The sequence below is a fragment of the Spea bombifrons genome, chromosome 3 (assembly GCF_027358695.1).
Source record: "Spea bombifrons isolate aSpeBom1 chromosome 3, aSpeBom1.2.pri, whole genome shotgun sequence".
Classification (NCBI taxonomy): domain Eukaryota; kingdom Metazoa; phylum Chordata; class Amphibia; order Anura; family Pelobatidae; genus Spea; species Spea bombifrons.
Window position 1 is genome coordinate 42,094,635 of NC_071089.1, and position 16,843 is coordinate 42,111,477.

The 16,843-nt window shown below is 41.9% G+C and overlaps 1 protein-coding gene across 1 annotated transcript in view; it reads left to right on the top strand.

Moving 5' to 3' along the window:
• Positions 1 to 16,843, top strand: part of ADAT2 (adenosine deaminase tRNA specific 2) — a 46,618-nt gene that overhangs the window by 18,325 nt on the left and 11,450 nt on the right. Inside the window, 2 exon segments of the mRNA XM_053460893.1 lie at positions 3,414 to 3,518; positions 12,793 to 12,938. Of these exon segments, the coding sequence (XP_053316868.1) occupies positions 3,414 to 3,518; positions 12,793 to 12,938 (251 nt within the window).

Here is a 16,843-nt window from a genome sequence, read left to right on the forward strand (position 1 = left end):
GTGCTCTATACAATTTGAGCTCTCTCCTCACATGTTTTCCTCCGAAAAGGCCAAAGTAGGATACATTATCTCCCTTCTGTCTGGCAAAGCTTTGGCATGGGCCTCTCCATTATGGGAAATGAATTCTCCACTTGTCTACAATTGCTCGGCCTTCATCTCTACCTTTCGGAAGACGTTCGATGTTCCAGGGAAGGCGGCCACTGCCTCTCTTTCTTTGCTACATGTTTCTCAGGGCTATAAGACGGTGGCGGAATATGCCATTGAATTCAAGACTATTGCTGCCGAGGTAAACTGGTCTCCTGAGGCACTTATTGCAGCGTTCTACGATGGTTTATCGGAACGATTGAAAGATGAATTATCCACCAAAGATCTCCCTGTGGATTTTGAGGAATTCGTGGCTTTGGCTCTAAAGATTGACACACGCTTCCGAGAGAGACAGTCCCAAAAGACTAAAAGATGGACCAAATCTTCGTATGACTCTCCTCGTACCTTCTCCAGCCCTAGTCCAAGTCCTCCCGTGGATGAACCTATGGAACTGGGTGCTACAAAACTCACATCTGAAGAAAGGTCTCGTAGGAGATCTTTGGCTCTTTGTTTCTATTGCGGACAGAAGGGCCACTTTGTCAGACTGTGTCCCTCGAGGCCGGGAAACTTCCGCACCTAGGCGCAGTTAAGGAGCCTGTCCTGGGTGAGCATTTTTCTGCTCCTCCGATTCCTGATGACCGATTCCTTATTTCTGTTTCCGTGGGATGGAGCGGTCACCGGATTTGTACCACGGCTATGATCGACTCTGGGGCTGCTGGTTCATTCATCGATTCCAGCTTCGTTAAACAATACCAGGTCCCCTGTGCCCCTCTTGGTTCTCCCCTACTTGCCATCTCTGCCATTGATGGTTTCCCGTTGCACCCCGCTGCCGTCACTCATAGCTCTTTGCCTCTCCTGCTACACGTTGGATTACTTCACCAAGAGACTATTTCCCTTATGGTCATCTCATCACCCAAGTGCCCCATTATCCTGGGGCTCCCGTGGTTACAATTGCACAATCCTTCCATTCATTGGAGACTTAAAGATATCACAGCCTGGGGATTGCACTGCCAGAAGAATTGCCTCTTGAAACCTTCCCGTACCAAGGCTAACCTAGCCTCTGTCGCTGTTGCACCGTTGCCTGCCTATTGCCTGGATTACGCAGATGTTTTTGATAAAAACAAAGCGGAGGTGCTACCTCCCCACCGTCCCTATGACTGCCACATTGAATTATTTCCCGGTACCATGCCCCCCAGGGGAAGAACGTACCCGCTGTCTCTTCCGGAATCTAAGGCTCTGGAAGCATATATCCAAGACAACCTTCAAAGGGGTTTTATTCGTAAATCCACCTCTCCGGCTGGAGCTGGGTTCTTTTTTGTTACTAAGAAAGATGGCAGTTTACGTCCTTGCATTGACTATAGGGGGCTCAATAACATTACTGTCAAAAACAAGTATCCCCTTCCTCTTATTCCTGAACTGTTTGATCGTTTTTTTTACTAAATTAGACCTGAGAGGTGCTTATAACCTTATTCGCATTAGGGAGGGGGATGAATGGAAGACGGCCTTCAACACACGCATGGGACATTATGAATATACTGTAATGCCTTTTGGACTATGTAACGCTCCTGCAGTTTTTCAAGAATTGATAAATGACATTTTTCGTGACATAAGGCATATACATTATATAAGGCATATGTGGGGAGGGCAGTGTGGCATGTCTGGGGAGGACGGAGTGGTGTATCAGAGTGTATAAGGCATATCTGGGGCCACAGTGGCATATCTGGGGGTGGAGTGGAGTGGCATATGTGGGGAGGGCAGCGTGGCATGTCTGGGGAGGATGGAGTGGTGTATCAGGGGGTATAAGGCGTATCAGGTACAGTGGCATATGTGGAGGTGGAGTGGTATATGTGGGAGGCAGCGTGGAGTGGAATATGTGGGAGGCAGCGTGGAGTGGAATATGTGGGAGGCAGCGTGGAGTGGCATATGTGGGAGGCAGCGTAGAGTGGCATATGTGGGAGGCAGCGTGGCATGTCTGGGAGGCAGCATGGCAAGCCTGGGCTCAAATGTGCATAAATTGGGGGGGCTGGTTGGGAAATAAAGACAAGAAATGCATTTTATCAAAGTTTTTTTTTTATTCTGCTGTTTGTATTTAACATCATTTGTTTATTAAATTATTTTAAATAAATGAAAAATTTACTTTCATTTTTTTTAATCGATTAATCGACAAAATAATCGGCCAACTAATCGATTATGAAAATAATCGTTAGTTGCAGCCCTAATATATATATATATATATATATATATATATATATATATATATATATTTTTTTTTTTATATATATATATATATATATATATATATATATATATATATATATACGTGTGTGTGTGTGTGTGTGTGTGAGGGCAGTGCATGTATGCATATGTCAGCAAATCAACCAGCAAATCACCGGTAAGGTACATTGCTTGCCGTGATTGGCTGGTTGTTGTATGCTGGGTAGAGGGGTAGTCTTATACGGCGAGTATAGTCCAAACTCTATATTTGAACTGTAAAAGTTGGGGGTCGTCTTATACGCCGGAATATACGGTATTTATAATATAGTGAAGGGTAATGATGAATTGCTATAAATAAGATAAACAATACGATGCTTACACATAACACTCTTTAATCATTGTACATATATGACCTTGCACTAAGATTTTGATAATATATGAATAACAGTTGATTTTGTACACACGAGTATAATACTATACATAATTATACAAGGGCACATCATAGAGGTTCACATATTGCATATTAGACACGTATTATGCAGATTTTCTGCATTTTAGATGTAAACGTCGCCATAAGTACCCAGCACTCAGACTATACGTCTGAGGCTCCGACGCATTGGTGACATCACGCACATGCGCACTTAGGAGTTAGACACGGCGAGTTTGGACACTTCGAGCACTACAGGTGTGGTAAGTTCTGTTAATTCTATTACTTTATGGTATATAGTATAAATACGCTCTGCATTCCTTTTCTGTCATGTCCTGATGAAAGTCTACAAATAAAATAGACTGAAACGTTGACCAGAAAATTGGAGTTTTCGTGTAATCATTTATAGAAGTCCCAGGAGTGCCGGTAACTAACTATTATTGGAATTTATATATATATTATTATTTATTTATTGTGTTACTGATCAAGTTTGTATAACAGGATTGTGATCGGGATATTTCTGGGGTATAACAATGTATATTCTTGTATTCTCTGGAACCATATACCTTATTTAATTCAAAGTAAAAAAGAAATAATGGCAATTAGCTGAGCTTGATTTGGTAAGTTAAATTCCTTTAAGAACATATTCAGGATACCTCCTCTCAATCATCTTTACTTTTATTTCTAGGCAGAGAATGCCTTGGCTAACGGAGAGGTTCCAGTTGGTTGCCTCATGGTTTATGACAATAAGATTGTGGGGCAAGGACGGAATGAGGTGAATGAAACTAAGAATGTAAGTTTTCATGTGTCTTTCTTGGGTGTGTTCCCTGTGAGTGGGAAGGCTGTGGGCAGTTGAAGTGGAGAGGTTTATGCAGTCAGATAAGGGCATACTTGGCAAAGGGGCGAAAACTGGGGTACCATGCCATTATGATTTGATATTTTGTTAAACTTTACTTAACAAGCAGGAGTGTATTCCCTACTTAGGGGACACTAGCTTTCATGTTAGGTCCCAGAGAGGTGCAATCCCTAGGGTGGTGATAACCGTAGCAATTATCACTAGCACATTAGCAACCACCTTAGTTTGTTTGCAGACACTCCATAGGAGTACCCTTTCATGACTTGTACATAAGGCTTCCAAAAGATTGCAGTCTTCGGACCAACCCCCGCCTCTAAAGCTGGTGAAAATAATCTCAAAGTAAGAGAGTACAATTGTATTTAACACGCTATATATACAGTGGATATAAAGTCTACACACCCCTGTTAAAATGCCAGGTTCTTCTGATGAGACAAAGATAAATCATGTCAGAAATTTTTCCACCTTAAATGTGACCTATAACTAGGGCTGCAACTAACGCTTATTTTTATAATCGATAAGTTGGCCGTTTTTTTTTTATTATTATTAATAAAAGGATAAAAAATAAATGTAAATTTTTCATTTATTTAAAATAACTGGATGTTAAAAAACAAATGGCAGAAAAAAAACTTTGCTAAAAATGCATTTCTTGTTTTTATTTCCCAACCTGCCCCCCCAGTTATGCACATCTGAGGCTTGCCACACTACCTCCCAGATGTCACATACCCCCAGATATGCCACACTGCCTCCCAGATATACCACTCTGCCCTCCCCACGTATGCCTTATATCCCCAGATGTGTCACTCCGTCCTCCCCAGATATGCCTTATACCACACAGATATGCCATAGTGCCCTTGCGCAGACCTTCCCCGGCTGTCAGAGTTCCCCCGGCCGCCCGGTGCGGGGAACTCTGATCTCTGACGATGGACGGAGACAACCCCCGCTGCTAACCGCACCTCCTCCCGGCTGCAGAGGAAGTTGTCTATGCGAATCGCGTAGAGCTTTACACGCTGCTCGGACTAGGCACCGGGGACTCAGAAGCACAGGTAAGTTTGGGGGGGGGGAGAGACAGGAGGATCCAGGTCCCCTGCAGCGTTGCGGGGGATCTGGATCTTAGTCTCATAGTCAGACCTATTTGATTATAAGACGACCCGATTATAAGACGAGGGGTATTTTTCTGGAAAAAACCTTGTCTTATAATCGAGCAAATACGGTAAGTACTGGATTAATCTTCACTGCCCCCAGGATTTAGATTCCCCTTAATTTGCCCCCCTTTATCTCTAACTGCAAATTAAGTTAACCTAATTAAATTAACCCTCAGTCCTCAGCATTAAATTAATCCTAAAGAACCCATCAACCATAACTGCCCCCTGAAAAAACCCTCATTTTATAATCGATAAAAATCGATTCAACTAAACGATAATGAAATTCATTGGCAACTATTTTCATTATCGATTTATTATCGATTTTAACGATTAGTTGTTGCAGCCCTACCTATAACGTGAACAATTCAATTGCAAAACAAACTGAAATCTTTTAGGGGGAATAAAAACTGTTTGCTTAAGTGTGCACACCCTTAAACTAATACTTTGTTGAAGCACCTTTTGATTTTATTACAGCAATCAGTCTTTTTGTGTAGGAGTCTATTAGCATAGCACATCTTGACGTTGCAATGTATGCCCACTCTTCTTTGCAAAAGCGCTCCAAATCTGTCAGATTGCGAGGACATCTCCTGTGCACAGCCCTCTTCAGATCACCCCACAGATGTTCAATTGGATTCAGGTCTGGGCCCTGACTAAGGCCCCGGTTCCAGCTGTAGAAAAATGGCCACCACCATGCTTTACTGTGGGTATGGTATTTTTTGGGTGATATGCAGTGTTGTTTTTGCGCCAAACATACCTTTTGGAATTATGTCCAAATAGTTTAACCTTGGTTTCATCAGACCGTAACACATTTTCCCGTGTGCTTTTGGGGGGCTTGATGTTTATTTTTGCAAACTTCAGTCGGGCTTGGGTGTTTTTCTTTGTAAGAAAAGGCTTCTGTCTTGCTACCCTACCTCATAGCCCATTCATATGAAGAATACGGGAGATTGTTGTCACATGTAGCACACAGCAAGTACTTGCCAGAAATTCTTCCTTCAATTCCAGGGTTTTTTGGTACCCGGATCAATTTTGCCATTTTTGCCTCCAAGTTTATCAATTCAGGTGTCCCGATTTCAGAAATACCTAACTTATATTGATTTTCCATACTTTCCCAGCATTAATAGGGAACATACTGTAAGGTGTACATTTTTCGTATCATTTTTATGCTTATGGCTTAACTGGTTTGGAGGTTGTGAACGGGGGCAGGAGGGTTATACTGGGCAGATGTTATGCTAGGACAATGGGATGTAAGGTTTTAAAAAAAAATTATATTTCATTTTTTTCATTTTATTTTTGTTGTATTTTTTTTTATATATTTTTATTTTTAAATGGTTAGAGGTCCTCTTAGGGACCTCTTGAACATGTTATTAATGCCAGTGATGTCACAATGACATCAGTTAGCTCACTTTGTTTTTTGTTTTTTTTAATTATTGTATTAATGATTTCTTTTTTTATGACAGTTTTTTTTTCCCTCCGTTTTGTTTTTCAGCATGAGAGGAGGGTGAGAAACACGCTCCTCTTTCGCGACCCCCCTGCACCGATCACACTGTGATCTCTGTGCAAGTCCCCCTGCAGGGGATATCTTGTCCTCCGATGAACTTCCGGGTGACGTCAGCAGTGACGCAACCCGGAAGGGAATGCCTGATCGCGTGATCGGCATTTAAAAATTTAAACAGCTTTCCGGCTTTCATGCCGGCCATAGGGGATTCTTGGGATGTGTTTTTTGGACGTACATCCAAAAATCCTCCCCTCTTCCTCCTCATCTTGCTCCCCTCCTACCATATCCCCTACTGTCCTTTTCCCTATCCTCCCTCCCCTTCCCTTCCCCCTACCTTCTCTGTTCTTATGTTTATGTGATATCCCCCCCTTTTTTTTTTTTTTTTTTGACAGCGCTTGAGTCATTATCCACAATGCTTCACGCCATGCTCTTTCTTGGTTAAGTTTGGCGGTGCAGAGCTGTATCTGTGCTCCAGTTTGAGCTCCCCACGTTCTTGTACCTATTATTGTTGATTTCATTTTATGTTAGTCACCATTTATTTTTTATCTTCCAAACCTGTTGGTATGGTATGTTGTTGAAAACAAAATATAATTTACCTAAAATGCATGTCAGGGAGGCAGAGTGGCATATATGGATGTATAGGGCATATCTGCGAGGCAGAGTGGCAAATAGAGGATTAGACGGCATATCTGGGGGGCAGAGTGGCTTATTAGGGAGGCAGAGTGGCATGTAGGGGGGTATAAGGCATTTCTGGGGCAGCAGAGTGGCATATAGGGGTATAAGGCATTTCTGGGGCAGCAGAGTGGCATATAGGGGGTATAAGGCATTTCTGGGGCAGAGTGGCGTATAAGGGGTACAAGGCATATCTGGGGGGCAGATGTGCATAACTAGGACAGAGTGGCAATTTAAAGGAAATTAAAAACAATTTTTTTTAATCAATGTTTTTATTATAATAGTTTACATGTCAATATTTACAATAAAACTTTTTTCTTCCTATAGGGTAGTCTTATATTCAGGCTTTTTCTCTTTTTTTTTTTCCTAAACTAATATTTAAATTTTGAGGGGTTGTCTTATAATTGAGCAAATACGGTATTTTTAAATGTTACCACTTTATTTTAGCTTTTAAATATTTTACTAATCACATTGTGATTAGAAAGCTGGGCTCCATTGCCTTGCATTGTTGAATGCAGTACCTGTATTCACCCTTCAAGTGGAGCCAGAGTTCTCTAGAGGGTCTGGAGACTCACTAGCAAAATTTTCCAACTTTTTTTTTTTTTTAAAGGACACGCCGCCATCTTGCGAAAATCACTCACAGTAGCGCATGTGAGCAGTCACACCGCGTCCTGGGGTGAGTATTCGGTTTTTCTGAATGCCTCATTTCAGCGACACCATTGAACTTTGATTGCGTGCGTGGCCCGTCAATGGACGTTAAGGGGTTAAAGGTGGAAAAAGTTCTGACATGATTTACCTGTGTCTCATTCTTTAACATCACAAGAACCTGGCATTTTAACAGGGGTGAACTTAAGTGTAATCACCCAATCATGTGAAAATGTGCAAATCAAAAAACGAAAATAGTACTTTCCCAACTATGCACTGCAGCAGCCCAATACAACACTCCTCGGGATGTTCGAAATAGACTCAACCAAAAATGGGGCGCATGTACATAAGGAAGAAGAAATACAACAACAATAGTGTAATATGTTCTGAGAATTGAAGTAATAAGTGTGCTAATTCATTCACAAACAAAGGTGGATTTCAGGCTCTTCAATAGCAGTATATAAAAATAGAGACACAGTGGTGCAATATCTTGTATTATATACTAGGTAAAAAACAGTCTCCACTCAGTCTCCACGATGTCCAAAAGCAACAGTGGTCCTTTTTCTGGGTTCTCAACTTGTTTCGCCGGTGTTATGCCGGCTTCCTCAGGAGAATAGATCCTTATAAAATAAATTGATATGTTCGCGAAAATCTGCGTGTGTTCGAATCCCTTGTTGCGGTTTTAAATATCCCTGGTACATTCTTCCGTCGTCTGCGTCTTTACGTCATTGATGTCCGTTCGTCAGAATTTCTGGATGGAGACAGGTATCGTGGGAGGAGTTCTTTCATCCAATTACTGGCTTTCTGGGCGGAGTGACTCTTTAACAGTGCACACAGTCTCTCACTCCGTACCAAGTTGGAAAGAAGAAAACATTGTGTCGTCGGAAGATTTCAATTTTCCCACCTCCCAGATATACCTGCCTAAACCAAACCAAACCGAACTTGATCATCTAGATCAGGGGCGTCCAACATGCGACCTCGAGGTGCGGCCCGCGTGAGATCGGCAGCCAGGGATCACAAGAGCCCTACTGCTTACCTGTGGGAGGGTCTTTTGTACTGCACAGAGGAAGCGGAACCCACATGACACTGCTCCAGTCCTGCTTCCTCTTTGCAGTACAGGTGAACGCAGAGGGATGCCGCGCCCCCTGCTGAATTCTTTGAGCAGCATCGAGAGCTGCAGTGCAGGTAAGGGGGTGGGGGTGGTTGTTTGAATGAGTATGTGTGATTGAGGGAATGAATCTGTGAATTAATGAGTGTGTGTGTGATAGCATGGATGTGTAAGTGCTGGAACCTAGGCATCAGAGCCGGCCTTAGGTGTTCTGGCGCCCTGTGCGGACTACTCCTCTGGCGCCCCCCCATCCCCAAAAAAAGAAAGGAATAAAAACTTGTAACAAAACTTGTAACAAAACCCCAATCACTATATACTACGCCAAACATTGATGTGATTTAGGCCTACCACTTCATTGTCTGGCTTAGTAGTAGGGATGCACCGAAACGAATTCTGGACTGAAACCGAAAGTGCAGCATTTACCTGGCCAAAACCGAATATGACCCCCCCCCACACCATAAAAAAATCTAACACTTTTATTTAAAGTAAGTAACACACCAAAATAGGACAAAACAATTAAATAACATTATTATATATATATATATATATATATATATATAATTAACAGCAATCACATTCCTATCATGCCCAGGCATACCCAGATTCCAGGATGTACTCGCAGGCTTGGCATGATAGGAGTATGATTGCCCTATCTACCCCTTCTCACTCTCTTCTGCCCTATCTACCCCTTCTCACTCCCTTCTCCCTATCTACCCCCTTTCCCCTGTCTCACTCCCTTCTCCCTATCTACCCCCTCCTAACTATCTACCCTTTCCCTCTTTGTAGTTCACTTACCTTTCAGGAGTCCTGCGGTGGGGGTGCAAGGCCTCTGCCTCCCAGCTCTGCCACTGTATGGAACAGTATAGAGTGATGGGAGTTATGATGTACTTTTAGAGCATAATTAGATCATGAAAAAGACATTGGAAATGGTACAGCATAACACCCATCACTCTCACACACTTACCAATCCAGACATATACTAATCCACACATATACCAATCCACAAGCATACCAAGCCACACGCATACCAAGCCACACGCATACCAAGCCACACGCATACACTAATCCACACATATATACCAATCCACATGTATACCAATCCACACGTATACACTAATCCACACATATATACCAATCCACACATATATACCAATCCACACACATACTAATCCACACATATACCAATCCACACATATACCAATCCACACATATACCAATCCACACATACACTAATCCACACATACATATACCAATCCACTCTCACTCTCACTGAATGCTTTCCTACCTTTCCTCTAGGAAATCCTTGAGGGAGATCCTTGAACCGGAACCGGCTTAAAATCACTCAAGGGAGCCGGAGGTCTGTTAAAGACCTCCGATACCGCTCCCTTGCGAGCCTGCTCCTCCAGCGGCGGACATTACTGTCCGTCTCTGGAGGGGTGCCGGGTGCCCCCCTGATGAACGGTACGCTATGGTGGCGTCGGACCCCGCGGCGGCGGCGACGGACCCCGCGGCGCCCCCTGGAGTGTGGCGCCCTGTGCGGTCGCACACCCCAAAGGCCGGCCCTGCTAGGCATGATGGGACTGTGATTGCTGTTAGCAATCACACTCCTATCATGCCAAGTCAGCCAGTACATGCTGAAACTTGGCTAGCTGCCCCCCTTGTGTATTTATGCTGCCAGCAGTATGGGGTCTGCACATAACTTACAGCCACCCTGTACCAGCATGTACTGGCTGACTTGGCATGATAGGAGGGTGATTGCTAACAGCAATCAGAGTCCCATCATGCCTAGGTTCCAGCATTTACTGGTTGCCTGGGTACCTGTAATGCCAAGTCATATTGTTGAATTTTTTGTCGAATTGTGGTGTGTTACTTACTTTTATTAAAAGTGTGGGTTTTTTTTATTATTTTTAAAGGTGGGGGTCATTTTAGTTTTGGGCTAAGTGTTTTTATTGTTTTTAAGGCATACGAGTAATATTAAACAACCTTAATAAAAAAAACTTAATAAAAACAACAATTTGCTGTTTATTCCCATAAATATTTTTTATATTGAATTAAGAATTAAGATGAGAGTAAGAGTGAAATTGATTGCAATAAAAGTGTCATAAAAGTCCCAAAATACCATCTGATGACCTACATAAATATTATATATTAATATTGTATATATAATAGTAATATTATTTTTTAATAATTGAATGATTGGTTGCTTCTTACATGATTTTATAAGAGACAAGTGGAGTTTGAATGATACCTTTATTGGCTAACTGAGTAAATATAGATTGCAAGCTTTCAAGACCTCTCAGGTCCCTTCATCAGGCATGTTATACAATAATGTGAAAAACCTCTCTTTAAGTATCAGTCAGATGGCATGGTTACAATTGGGAAGCAGATAACATAAACATGTCCAAGACAAGGTTCTTTGATCAGTCAATAGTGTTAAAATCAGAGGTGGATTGGAGTCATAAAAGGAGGTGTCAGGAGGTATTCACAACTCTAATGGGGTCAGGTTGTGTGCATGTCTGGTTTATTATCTACAAAGTGATAATGGGATACAAATTCCCTATCCCGGTTGAGGCCAGCATTTAAAGAGTTAAATTTAAGTATTAATTTAACCTCCCATATTTTTCTCTCCCTCTGAGTTTTGAACAGTCCCATTAATACAGCCAGTCTGATGTCACTGATGCTATGTCCATTTTGGCAAAAATGTTCTCCCACTGGTGTGTCTGCTCTCTTGTTGTTGATGTTGAATCTGTGTGAATTAAACCTTTTATGCAATGGCTGGCCTGTTTCACCCACATAGAGGGCTGTTGGACACTTTGCACACATAATAAGGTAAACCACATTAGAAGATTTGCAGGAGAAAGCACCATTGATCTTATGGTGTGTATTTGAATTTGGTATAGGCACCATGTCCACAGTGTGGATGTGTGCGCATGTTTTACACCTTCCTTGTAGGCAGGGGAAAGTGCCATTTTTTGTGGACTTGTTCAGGGCACTCCTGGTTAATAGTTGTTTAAGATTGGGGGGCTGTCTGAAGGAAAGTAGGGGAGGCTATGGAAAAATGTCCCTGAGTCTGTCATCGGTGTGTAGTGTTGCTTGAAGTTCTTTAGATATTTTGCGTAGAGCTTCTACCTGGGGGTGGTAAGTGACAACCAGAGGCACACAGGTTCCAGTATGATGTTCTTTGTACTTTAGTAATTTTTTTCTGGGAATGTTGGTGGCCTTCTGTATCTGGTTGTCAATTATCCTGGCATTGTAGCCCTGGTTCATAAAGTCTCCCCTTAGTTTCTGGAGCTGTTTGTCGCGATGTGCTGTATCAGAACAGATGCGGTTGTATCTTATGGCCTGGCTGTATATGATAGAGTTTTTTGTATGTTTGGGGTGGAAGCTGTTGTTTTTAAAAACAGGTCCTTCAATAAATCCAAAATAAAGAAGCAGACGCTCAGCACTCAAATGGTAAGGTGAGTTTCTCTCACATAGACAACGTTTCGACACACAGGTCTTAAGCCATCGATGGAATCATTTGTGCAGTTTCGACATATATGTGCCACCTGTCCCTTCGGAATATTGCATAGCCACTTAGGATGATGGCAATCGGTAAAATCTATAAATCCGTTGCTGTCTGCCGGCTTGAGAAATGTTTTAGTATGAATCTGATTGTTAGATATAAACTTAAATCGTCCGAAACTTATTAATACAGGAAGAGAAAGTTAAATTATATTGGTTTTGAGATGAAATTGTTTAAACTTTCTGTTGTCCCTTGCCAAATGATAAGAATGTCATCTGTGTAGCGCCGCCATAGGACCAAATCTGCACCAAAGGGATTATGGGACCAGATATGTTCGGCTTCCAAATCAACCACATATAAATTGGCGTAGCTTGGTGCAAATTTGGTTCCCTTGGCGGGGACCATGTGTAGACTTTTTATATCCAGTGTTACTACTAATACTTCTTGGTTTGTTTTATATATCACTTTATCTGCTCTTTGTGTTATTTGAAACAAAAAATCATTTTGTCAATCATTTTATTTAATCTAATTTATTAATTTGTGATATTTGTGGCACGGTTATCTGAACTGATGTTTAAAGCTTTGATGGTATTGCTGCTTGAAGCTTTATTTATAACTGGGAGGCCCTGGCTTACTGTTTACAGGCTACACGGCATGCAGAAATGGTGGCAATTGATCAGGTAATGGAATGGTGCCAAAAGAATGCCAAGAATTTTGCAGAGGTGTTTCAAGAGACTGTTCTCTATGTCACTGTGGAACCATGCATCATGTGCGCTGGAGCATTGCGCTTGCTCAGTATCCTTTACGTTTACTGTAGTTAGTGTCTATTTGCTTTGGGTCACCCTAACCCTAGACACATGTAATACTTTTTTGCAGTAATCTGAAACAGCTTTATATTTACATACGTAAAATGTATGAACTGGTTTACCTCTCCCTATCAGAGAGTTGGTGATGATGGATCCTTGAGTAAGAAATCAATCTGCCAAATAATTAAACTAGCAATGTCAAAAAACAGAAAAAGTCATATTAAGTGGATCGAGTCCCTTAAGTAATTGCATCATATACCATGATGAGTTTAGAAACGCATATTGGACCTGTGTTTTAATTTTAGTGGTTTATACATTCATATAGTGTTACCGACCTATAAAAAGACAATTTCTTACCGTAAATGTATTTTCCTCCACACACCCTGCCCCCAGGTTACTACAGGTATAAATTCCTCCAGCAACCCAACCTCCCAGAAGTAGCAAGCCAGACACAACCGTGTGCAGAACAAAATACATTTATCACAATTTATCAGGTGCTGCTGCTTAGTGTCTTGAGAAAGCGTTATAACCCCTCCTCCTTTACCTATAAAATATGTTCTCCCCACCCCCGCGCCCTTATGATCCACAGTTCTTGGAAGGACGGTAGCAGAGGTGAGGTGCACAGGATGCTGCCTGGGATTCAACTTCGTCCGAGTGCTCACCGGGTGTGAGCAGGGCGAGGTTCAGCCTACCGTTAAGGAGGCAATCTCCGTTGCGGGATTTAACCGGCAGCGAGTGGGAGTATGTGCACAGCAGTGTAACGCCTAGATGGCGCTGCGTTCCACAGAAGAAATAGAGCTACCTAAAGTAGACATTCAAATAGCTCAACTATCTAAAAAAAAACACGTTTCCAATTGGAGAGGTGGCCGGACTGAAAGATCCCATGGACAAACGAGCAGAGACGTCATGTAGGCATATGTTTCCAGAGTCTGGCTTCACATGCAGGCTTGACAGTAGCTAGAGCACAAGGCTTTTGCAAACAAGAACTCCCAGAAGATACGGATAAAAGGGTTTTACATCTTATAAAGAATATAAAATTATCCAATACTTTTTTGTCGGATACAACAGAAGAAACCCTAAAATGATCTGCTTGTAATATGTCATCAGTCGCTAGAAGAGCTCTGTGGCTTGGGTCCTGGACGGCAGATGCAGCATCCAAGGCTTCATTATATGATCTTCCCTTTGAGATAAAACAATTGTCTGATACACAAATTACACTTCCTCAGGATAGGAGAATGTAGTGGAACAGGCGATACCCTTACAGGAATTCAAGACCTTATCAACCGGGTAATAGATCTCATTCCTTTCATAGACAACCGGGAGATAAGTTCCAAGATAAAAACACTAAACAAGAGAGCGAGAAGAAATTCTGAAGGAAGATAGGAAGACTTCATTGGTTCAAGCTTTGGAAAACACTACGGACAATCCATGCATTCTGAGAATCGTTACGGATGCTACAAAATAAGATTTATGGAGATGCCTCCTCCCCAATTCCTTCTATCTTCTTATCCATCTCACCGAAAAAATTCCACCCTGTTCTCAGAAGCTCTTTGGCTTTTACGCAAAAGCGTCATCGAAAAGATACCAAAATATCAAGGAAAATATTCAAGGCTGTTTCTAGTCCCAGTTCTTGGCGACCAGTTCTGGACCTAAAAAGTATAAACAAATACATCAGGTATCAAAGTTTCAGAATGGAAAGCATTATGTCAGTGGCCCACATTCTGCAGAAGGGGGATGCCATGGCAACACTGGATTTAAAAGACGCATTGCTTCTACTTCCCATAGCGAACTCATCCAGGAAGTATCTAAGGTTTGTAATAAAAATCATACTAGCAAATTCTACATTTTCAATTCAGAGCCCTTTCTTTTGGTCTTACCTCAGCCCCAAGAGTACTTATGAAAATCCTAACTCCCTTAGTTGCGTGCCTTATCTGGACTACTGTTTCATAAATGCAAAATTGCCCACAATTCTTCAAGCACATCTGCAGAGAACAATCCTATTTCTACAACAGCATGGTTGGGTAATCAACTGTGAGAAATCCAATCTGATACCAACTACCAAGATGCCGTTTTGCCAAATCCCAAAATAAAAAAGAAGAAAAGAAGTGTTGGCTCTTCAAAAAGTTCCCAGTGTTTCAGTAAGAAAAGCCATGAGTCTATTAACAGCTTCCATCCTTGCAGTCGCATGGGCAAGAGCTCAAATGAGACCACTTCAATGGGAAATTCTCAAGCATTGGTCAAGGAAAGAAGATCTAGACACAGTTTTTTTTCTGTACCAGAAGAGATTCTGGCACAACTGAGTTGATGGAGAGTTACGGAACATCTCTCCAGGAACATGCTTGTTCAACTCCCAGAGTGGATTATGATTACCACAGATGCATCTAAAACTTACATTGGCAATTCAGACAGGGGTGCTGGTCACTGGAGGACGCAGCACAATTGTCAAATTTCAGAGTCCCTCAGAGCCTTTCCCCCGTGGATAAAAAAGAAAGCGGTCAGATTACAATCAGACAACCAAACCAAATAAAAGGAGCAGACTATCATTGCAGGCGATTAAAGCAGAATTAAATGGTCTCAAACAGAATGACCCTTGAGCCGCAAAATGTTTTCTGCTCTGATTTCCAGATTTGACATTCCAGAAATAGACCTCTTGGCCACTTGGGAGAACAGAAAGGTACCGATCTTTGCATCACTGAACATATGTGATTTCCCACATTTTGTAGACGGGTTCTCCTTCCGTTGGTATTTCAGGATGGCAAATGTTTTTCCCCCAGTGGCTCTAATATCAAGGATAATTCAAAACATCCGGAAGACAAGGCTCAAGTGTTAGCAATAATCAAATATTGGCCAAACTGCAGCTGGTTTGCGGAACTAAAACTGCCGACAGTGGCATATTGGGTACTTCCCCCAAACAGAAGGATTGCTAGACACATCCACTCCCAGACACTCTAGCAATGTTTATATTGACTACTTGGCTTCTGCAAAGATATTCTACAAGAGCACGGCATAGAAGGTGAGATGGCTACTGTGCTGCTTAATTCAGTGAGAAGATCCACCTCAAGCATATATCTTGGATTATGGAAAAAGTTTCTCTCATGGTGTCAGATCTGTGGATTCAACAGCCTCCATCCTCCCACTGAAGTCATTCTCCAGTTCCTTCAAGAAGGTTTTTTGCCAGTGTGTCTACTCTCAAAGGACAGGTTTTAGCACTGAATCACTTTCTACTCGTTGATTCAGCCTCAAATCTCCTTAGAAGAGTTTTTTTAAAGATGCCGGTTTGAAACAGCCACCCAAGAAATGTTTTCCCCGCCAGGGATTTATCTTTGGTTTTAAAGGTTTTCTGTTCAGCTCCTTTTGGACTACTGGAGGAAGTTTCTTTAAAGTTGCTTTCCTAGTGGCCATCACATCGGCTTGAAGAGTCGGTGAGATACAAGCTCTCTCTCTTCTTCCCAAGAGTTTACCATTTTCCATCAAGATAAGGTAGTTTTGCATCTCAAACTTTACTTCCAAAAGTCATACTTAAAACCAATATAAATCAACCCATCGTACTACCTACCTTTTATCCATCGCCATCATCGCTAAAAAGACGTCAAAAGGGAGCTGCAGATTTACCTAAAGCGTACATGAGAGTTCCGAACATCTGACCATCTGTTTATAAACTACTATGGAAAATCAGCAGGACAGGTGTCTTACGGACACTATTCGGTTATCTTACCAAATCAGTGGTAAAATGTCTCTTAGTGTCTTACTGTGGATGGTATGGGGGGGGCATATTTATAGGTAAAATAGGGGTTTTAACGATTTCACACGTTTGTGTTTTGTAGACTACTTGTCCCCTTAAGTACTGCCACTATATTTGGGGAAAAAATTTCTGTTTTTGTCTTCCCAC